Source organism: Anolis sagrei, chromosome X (assembly GCF_037176765.1).
Source record: "Anolis sagrei isolate rAnoSag1 chromosome X, rAnoSag1.mat, whole genome shotgun sequence".
Lineage (NCBI taxonomy): Eukaryota > Metazoa > Chordata > Lepidosauria > Squamata > Dactyloidae > Anolis > Anolis sagrei.
Genome location: NC_090034.1, coordinates 93,802,448 through 93,811,647, shown reverse-complemented (window position 1 = coordinate 93,811,647; position 9,200 = coordinate 93,802,448). Strand labels below are relative to the sequence as shown.

Genomic DNA, 9,200 nt, shown 5'->3' with positions numbered 1-9,200 from the left:
CATTCTCTCTTGACTGCTGCTGTGAAGTCTTGGGGAATAGAAAGCTCAGGGAAGCTTCTGTTGGGAAACTTATGTTAAGTCTGTAATGTGGACTGTGTTCATATAAATCAAATGGTGGGCAAATTGATGGCCTTCAAACATAATCATGTTCATCTGTCAGCGTAAAAAGAAATCTGGTAGTATCTGATGAAGTAGATTGGATCTGTGCAAGCTTGTGTTCCAGAGATCTTTTGGTTAGTCTGAGGATCCTTCAGCATTGGTTACCAACCTTTTTTTTTTGACCAGGGACCATTCTCCAGTATTAGTATGAAAAGTGTTACAAAACAGTTTCCGGCGAACTTAAGATTTAGTTAGGTTATTTGGGGTCAACTTTAGATTTGGTTTGGTTATTTGCTGATTCAGAAAATTGCATTGGATAGACCACATCAGCTCTAGTTTCGGATACAGAATATCTGCCATCCAATGGTCGCCATCTGCTCGCCCACAGAAAACCATATTTAATAAGCCTCAGCACTATAAGAGGGTTTAGCAAGACCAGTCACTCTCATTGCAACGGTGTAGGCCATGGACCATATTCTTGCTGACCACTGGTGGTCCATGGACCACAAGTTGGGAACCAATATCCAACAGGATCCCTTCAAATAGTGTTAGTCACTTCTTAACCGGGAGTTGGAACTCAAGAGCGACTAGACAGCCCTCACATAAACCAAGGAATGAGTCACTTGACAGTCTCCAGGTGTTGTTGGCACTTGTTCTCTACCAGACCCTAGCCAGCATTGTCAATGATGAGGTGATGCTGGGAGTTGCAATAGAATATCTCGAGGGCCCCTGATCAAAGGGTATGTCAACTGAAACAATTTGGAAACAAGATATGTTTTCTCAGAGTACGTGCACTTACGGATTGACTGAAAAGATAGCTTCAATGACTCAAAATAGTAGTTTTTGAAATAGTGTAAATGTTTATTATTTTTAATATAGGCACTTAAAAAAACAAGGTGACAAAACATCTGAGGAGAAAAAAATCCCTCAAGTGAGGGAAAAACAGGGAATGTCTTTGAGGGAAGGGTGGTGGATGTTTGGCTGAGGGTCACATGTCTCCAGGGACAATTCATTGAGCACCCCTTTTGCCAGTTATTCCTTTTCTCTCTGCTTCTCAGGCTGCCAATAAGGGAAGGCGATTCCATTGCCACCACTGATGCATAGGTAGAAGGACTGAAAATTCCTAAACTGTGTTCCTGTTCGTTCCAATTTTACATTGGGTGTTTTTTTTTCTGTGTCAGGAGCAACTTGAGAAACTGCAAGTTGCTTCTGGTGTGAGAGAATTGGCTGTCTGTAAGGATGCTGCCCAGGGGATGCCCAGATATTTTACCATCCTGTGGGAGGCTTCCCTCGTGTTCCCACATGGGGAGCTGGAACTGACATCCGCTTTCCCCGGATTCGAACTGCTGACCTGTCAGTCTTCAGTCCAAGGGTTTATCCATTGTGCCACTGGGGGCAAATACACCCAGTATACCCAATATTGGTATCAAAAGTCTGATGGTATGAGGAGCTGATAGGCAATACTCTGGGATAAACAAAATATGATTGGAGCTGTAAAATGAATTTGGAAAGAACAGGAACAAAACCTAGGATTTTTTGGTCTTTTTAATCAATGTGAATGCTTCTTGTGTCTTTTACTGAGTTTTTCTTGCCTATCCCCTCCTTTTCTTCTAACTATATCTGTTTTGACTCTTCCCCACTGGTTTGTGTGTTTATGGGGTTTTTGTGCCCCAGTCTCCTTTTCCTTAGGCCTTCCCCACCTGTGGGAATAGGCAACATGTGACCCTGAAACCATAGATTCCCCACCGCTGCTCTCAGTACCCCTGTTGCAATATATGTCCATCTTCTAAAATAGAAGTTATATATGTATCTCTCTTTAAAACTATTAGGCTGGCTCCAGGCTAAGTTCAACGTACATCAGTCCCGATGGAACTTGATGGGCCAGTTTCAGTCGCAATATGACTTCAGCTAACTTCGCCTGGATTCATTCCATTGTCCTTTTCTTCTGTGCAAATTAATGCTGATTCGATTGCTCAATTAGATTAAGGCCACCTACATTTAACAAACTAATGGGGCGACAACTCGAGTTTCTGTACCTTTTTTGCATAGGAAAAGTTAGGGTTGCCAGATTTTTTCTTAGCCCTGAAAAGCTCTGGAACAGGCATGGGCAAACTGTGGCCCTCCAGGTGTTTTGGACTTCAAGTTCCACAGTTCCTAACAGCCGGTAGGCTGTTAGGAATTGTGGGAGTTGAAGTCCAAAACACTGGAGGGCCAAAGTTTGCCCATACCTCATCTCGAGGCTGCTTTGGGAAGGGAAAGCATTTCCGATTACTATTTTTCCATGCCAATAACAGTATGCTTTTGATGCAGGTACTTAAGATCAAGGGATCCTACCAAGAAAAAATAGTTGGCTACCCTTGGATTGTGTACTTTCTGTAAAGTGATTCTTATGCAGTCACGCATCTGAAAGCATCCCAGAACCTCTGCTCTGCTTTATAAAATCATCAGTCTCTTTGCTGTGGAAATACTCTGAGATGTGATGGAGTAGACCTTGAAAAAAAAAAAACACTGGAGGAGGGATTGTGAACCTGTTTAAAAAGCTCATTCTCCTCATTAGAAAGTCAAAAGTTTATTATGGTAATATTTGGGTTTCAAGCAGCAGCTACCAGGCAAGCTCTAAATGGGCATAAAAAGCCTCTCCTGTTGAGAAGAATATTGTGCACGTAGATGAGGTCTCTTCTCTCTTTCCATCTACAACTGGGATGGAAAACTAGAGGCTCTTCAGACATTATTGAACTGCAACTCTTGTCTCGTTTAATCCATTACCAAGATGTGTAGGTTGAAAAGCCAGCTTTCCCCAACTTTGCTGTGTTGCTGCTTTCATTCGCTTCATCCACTGCTGTCCTTTGAGTCTTTGCAACTCCCGACATGTCACTTTTTAATCAGTTCTTTCATGGAGTTTGTGATAGATTTGGTGAGCGGTGCTTTACTCATCTCATGGGTGGAATGTGTCATTAAACCTGGCCCAGGGTGTCTGGCTTTTCTTAGGCTTCTGTGGTAGATTGTCAGCTGAGCAAAGATTGCATAGAAATATATATTTTACGGGCCTGGATTGCTATCCTAAAGGACTCCAAATGAGGGTTCTTTATCTGGGAGCTACTCTGTGAAGTAAATATGTCAAAAGTTTTCCCTGACATTAAGTCTAGTCATGTCCGACTCCGGGGGTTGGTGCTCATATCAATTTCTAAGCTGCAGAACCGGCGTTTTCCATAGACGCCTCCAAGGTCATGTGGCTGGCGTGGCTGCATGGAGACTATCCTGTGCCAAATCACAGCTGTTGTGTGGCTGTGAATCCAGGGTGCGTGAGGATTTCCCTGCTGATGGCAAAGGGCACATTGAATCTTTGCTGCTGTTCAAGATGGCACCATTTAAGGTAGCCAAGAGAATTTGCCATCCAGGACCACAAATGATTATAACAAAATGACAGGCAGTTCTTTTAAAATATACTAACAGCTGCCACTCAATCCCTATTCTGTTCCAACAATATAATCTCCAATGGGCAGTCTTTTCCTGGCATTTTAGCCTATAAGGTTTGTCAACTACCAGAATAGCCAATTGTAAGAACAATGGGAGCTATAATCTAAACATAGGGAGTCATAGGGAGGAGGGAGCAAGCTTGTTTTCTATAGCTCTAGAGACTAGTATGCAGAACAATGGCTTCGAACTACAGGAAAGGAGATTCCACCTGAACATGAGGAAGAACTTCATAACTTTGAGAGCTGTTCAACAGTGGAGGTCTCTGCCCTGGAGTGTGGTGGAGGCTCCTTTGGAGGCTTTTAAACAGAGTCTGGATGGCCATCTCTCGGGAAATGCAATTTTCCTGCTTCTTGGCAGAATGGGGTTGGACTGGATGGCCCATGAGATCTCTTCCAACTCTATGATTATATGATCTGCCAGGCCAAAGATCGAATCCTTTTATTCTCTCCCCACCCCAGCAATTTCCCAAAGTTTGGACTTCCAACACCTCTGAACCTCAGCCAGTATGACCAATAATTGTGGATTTGGAGATCCCTGGATGGCTAACAATTTAAACCCATTGGTCTTTTAGTTGCCCTCTCCAACTGAGCACCATCTTAAATCAGCAGCAGTTGAAGCCGGTGTCATTTGAGTGGTGAATACATTCAGTACAGATTTGAAAGGTGCTACCTGAGGTGCTGACACTGTGGTTAAAGCATTCAACGCATTGCATAGTTGTTTAAAAGTTTAGACAAAAATACAGAATAGATTCACTGCCTCACGGATGTGGAAAGCCTACTGTTCCAGATAAAAAAGACTGGAACACTCAGAATCCACTAACTAATTCACTGGTAATTTGGGGGAATTGAGGTCTGATGTATCTGGAAAGCCCTAGACTGAGAAGGCTGGTCTACAGTCAGGTCAAAATTTGAGAAACTCCTCATTTTCAGCTTTTGAGTCTGTCTTAAGCAGCAAAATACTCCTCTGGCACTTATCGGAGTTGCCTAAAGATGTTCCTGAGCTGTATATAACCCATCTGTTTGAGAAGTGTTCAGGTGAAATGGCTTAAAGTTGAGTCGAGTTAATTGGTCCATCCCATCCGATATTGAATACCCAATAAAGTGCTTAGCCAGAGTGTGTTTGAGGACCGGGACATCTGTAGGGATACCAAGGTGCTTGTTTATAAAGCTATTGTCCTCCCAACCCTGCTATACGCCTGTGAGACGTGGATTGTCTACAGACGTCACATGCAACTCCCGGAACGATTCCATCAGTGCTGCCTCCAGAAAATCCTGCAGATTTCTTGGGAAGTCACAAGTGGACAAATGGCAGTGTGCTGAAAGAAGCAAAGACCATCAGCATTGAAGTGATGGTCCTCTGCCATCAACTCCACTGGACTGGCCACGTCGTCCGGATGCCCGACCACCGTCTCCCAAAGCAGCTGCTCTACTCCGAACTCCAGAACAGAAAACGGAATGTTGGTGGGCAGGAAAAGAGATTTAAAGATGGCCTCAAAGCCAACCTTAAAAACTCTGGCATAGACGCTGAGAACTGGGAAGCCCTGGCCCTTGAGCACTCCAGCTGGAGGACAGCTGTGACCAGCAGTGCTGCAGAATTTGAAGAGGCACGAATGGAGGGCGAAAGAGAGAAACGTGCCAAGAGGAAGGCGCATCAAGCCAACCCCGACCGAGACCGCCTTCCACCTGGAAACCAATGCCCTCACTGCGGGAGAAGATGCAGATCAAGAATAGGGCTCCGCAGTCACTTACAGACCCACCAGTACACTGATCTTGGAAGATTATCCTACTCGGACAACGAGGGATCACCTAAGTAAAGTGCTTAGCAATTGTTTCAAAAGCATTTCCCAACTCTTTTGTCTAAAAGCATTTGAACTGGAGTCATGCTAGGATCTTAATAAGTTGCGCTTTTCTGCTCCTCGTTCTTTGTATTGCTATTTCTTCACCTATTGTGATTGTGATTGTGACAGTGCTCTTTAAGGCACTTTGTACCAACCTCAAAAGCAAATGCTACAGAAGGCTGGCCTGTAATCCATAAGTCTACCCATTTTCATGAGCCAGCTTGGCCAGCCATGGTAGTCATTTAAAGTAGCATCAAATGTCATGGGCACATTTTCCTCCAAAATAAGACTGGCCCCAATATACAGAGACATTTCCTTGCGTAGAGGCACTTGTACCTTGCTGGAGGGGACCGAGTCAATGGCTACATATAAGTCAAGACTTCAGAGGGTGGGATCTACCTTCACCGTCATCTTCGAGATCCTGTGTAACAAATCACTAACCACCTGCTTCCTGTAGATTTGTGTCTTGCCCCAAAATGGAAGACGTTTCTTCTGCCAAAAGGGAAGAAAGGGGCAAGGCCTTTGTGTTCCATGGCTCAGAGCCTTTCTTCCGTTATTTGAGTGCATGTCTCACTACTTCCTATCTGTAACATTTCGTTGCCAGAACTCTTTCTCTTTTTAATGGCTCAAAATCCTGTGAGAGGAATGGAAGTCATGCCTTTGATTTCCATCCAAGATCCTCCTGAAACATCATATGCGCCTTCACGGAGTTATTTCATGCTGCAAGAAGTCTTTCCGTGGCAAGTAAAATTCAGCCATCCTGATCATCCTTCACTAGCGGGTGATGCTAACGGCAATCTTGGCAAAATGCTTGTCGTGATTGTCCTTTGCCACAAGATGGGGTTGTAGTCCATAGCTTCCCCTATAGACTGCTTGATCCTATAGAGGCTGTAGTGGGTTTTAGAAGTTTCTCCACCATTGTGTAGTCAGCAAGATCAGCATCACCTCTTTAGCCACCTAAAATGGGAAGAAAGCAGAAGTTACAATCAAAATAGACAGGAATCATGTGATCATACCAAATCTGGGTTTTTGAAGCATTTGATTTGCCCACTCCCCAAAGGTTTCACCGAATCGAAATCAAGGTGGGATAAACTATTTGGTTATAGTTTGAGCTGGAAGTAAGAGGAAAAGACTAAGGACCTCATCACCACTAGAGCAGCTTTTCTCAACCTGGGGATTGGGACCCCTGGAGGGGGTTGCAAGAAGGTTTCAAAGGGGTCGCAAAAGATTATCAGAAAACCTATATTTCTGATGGTCTTAAGAACTCCTTTCACAGAGAAGGCTGAAGATCTTTCTGCCTGTACTTCTCTTCCTTCTTGGAAACAGATGCAAATCCTCCTAACAAAAGCCCTCCTCTGCTATGATTGGCTGCCTTCTCAGCCAAGGAGAGGGCCATTTCTTAGACTACAAGTAGGGGGGAGGAGAGCAGGCGTGCTTGGCGAATGGCAGCGTGGTGCATATGTGCATGTGAGGAGAGCGTGCAAGGTTGGAGGGAGGCTCACGCTATTGAGTCCCTTCAAGACATGGGAGTTCTTTGTGGGAAGTTTGGCCCAATTCTGTTGGTGGGGTTCAGAATTCTTTTTGATCGTTGGTGAACTATAAATCCTAGCAACCACAACTCCCAAATGAAAAAATCACACATACACCCAACCCCACCAGTACTCAAATTTGGACGTATTGAGTATTTATGCCAAATTTGGCCCAACTCCCAAATGTCAAGGTCTATTTCCCCCAAACTCCACCAGTGTTCACATCTGGGCATACTGAGCATTCGTGCCAAGTTTGGTCCAGATCCATCTGGATGTAGATTTAAAACTCAAGGTCAATCCCCACCAAACCCTTTTAGTATTTTCTGTTGGTCAAGGGAGTTCTGTGTGCCAAGTTTGGTTCAATTCCAACATTGGTGGAGTTCAGAATGCTCTTTGATTGTAGGTGAACTATAAATCCTAGCAACTGCAACTCCCAAATAACAATATCAATACTCCCCCCCACCAACCCTACCAGTACTCTAATTTGGCCGTATTGGGTATTTGTCCCAAATTTGGTCCAGTGAATGAAAATACACCCTGCATATCAGATATTTACATTACGATTCACAACAGTAGCAAAATTAAGAGTTATGAAATAGCAATGAAACTAATTTTATGGTTGGAGTCAACACAATATGAGAAACTATATTAAGGGATTGCAGCATTAGGAAGGCTGAGAAACACTGCACTAGAGCATAGTTCACTTTAAATCTGGTTTCTGCCTCTTGCAGAATTCTGGGGCTTGTAGTTTAGGGAGGGGCATTTAAACTGCTCAGCCAAACAGGTCCTGTGCCTCACCAAACTACAAACCCCAACTGCAACCAGATGATAAAGCAGTGGCTATTCATAGGTTTAAATTGGCAAAAACGATGCCATAGACCCCAGGATTTGCTTTCAGGTGCCATACCTAGCTGGCACCATTTGGAGGAATCCAGAGCACTGGCTGTTCCTGCTGATGCTTGGACTCCACAAGGACTGAGAGCAACTTGGTCATCTCATCCAGTTTCTTGTCCAGGGACTCGATCCGCTTCTCCAGCTCCCGGTGGGAATTGCTAAGGCTGGAGCTGAGGTCACACATGATCATTTGCATCTGGAAAGAATAGCAAAAGGGACACAATAGTCACATATTTGGCTTTTGCAGGAGACCAAAACTTGCCAAGTTACTTTGTTTTTGTTAGTTGTGTTAAGTCAGTATTTCTCAAACTGCTACTCCAACTGTTTTGGACTTCAGCTCCCAGTTTACCAGCTGTTAGGAATTGTGGGGGGCTGAAGTCCAAACTATCTGGAGGAGCACAGTTTGAGAAACTCTGCTCTAAGTCAAGCCCAATGAGATCCCCAAACAGCATAGTCACGCTGAATCAATGAGAGCTTGTTAAGTCAACTTCAGTGGTTCTAATTTATTTTGAATTAGAGATAGCAATCATTGCACTTTTCTAGTTGCAGTTGCACTGGAACCCCCAGCAGTCCTCACCGATTGGCTGTGCTGGCTAGGGCTGATGGGAGTTGTAGTTTCAGCAACACCTGGAAGGTCATATATTTTTCAATCTTAAGACAAATCAAATAATAGTGTAAATACTGGGGGGGGGGGAGGGATCCTATCAAAACGCTTCTGGAAATCTTTACAAAGTAACATTTTTAAAAAAGTTTTCCTGTCGTAGTCACTGTGAATCGTACATTTGGTATCTGTGCGCATGCGCAGTACAGCTTTCGGAACCTAGATAAAAATATAACAATTTTAGAGCCCACTAGCCCCGCCCCCCCTCCCCTCGGGTATAAGTAGCCCGAGGGCGGGGCTAGCCAGCAGTTCTCTTTTCCGCGCTATTGCAGTAGCTTGAGAACCTCTCTCTCTCTTTGCGAGCTTCTTGGATTTGACTGGACTGATTCTGAACGTTTTTTGGACTGGACTGATTTGTGACTAAGGTATTGGATTCTGATTTGGACTCTGTTTGCTGGCGATTGACCCGGACTGCCTGACCATTCCTACAACTGCCTCCCCTCACGTGCTCTTAGCGTGATGGCTACTACCTCCTTTAAGCGCTGCTCCAAGTGCCCTAACACCTATCCGGACACCGATGGGCACTCCCTGTGCCTGCAATGCCTTGGAGAGGGTCATCTTACCCAAGCCTGCTCGGTCTGTATGGCTTTTACGCCACAGACCAGAAAGAACCGGGAGCTGAGGCTTAAGGCGGCACTTTACGAAAGGGCCCTGCTCCCTCCTGCCCCATCACCGCAGCAAACGGGCCTAGCACTCTCTGCTG

General features: G+C 44.6%; 1 protein-coding gene across 1 annotated transcript in view; it reads right to left on the bottom strand.

Annotated features, from left to right (window-relative positions):
• Positions 1-936: 936 nt before the first annotated feature.
• Positions 937-9,200, bottom strand: part of LOC137094888 (intermediate conductance calcium-activated potassium channel protein 4-like) — an 88,997-nt gene continuing 80,733 nt past the window's right edge. The window contains exons 8-9 of the mRNA XM_067460820.1: positions 7,850-8,032; positions 937-6,370 (exon numbers count right to left, since the gene is read on the bottom strand). Coding sequence (XP_067316921.1) covers positions 7,850-8,032 — 183 coding nt within the window. The 3' untranslated portion in view covers positions 937-6,370. The remainder of the gene's footprint in view (positions 6,371-7,849; positions 8,033-9,200) is intronic.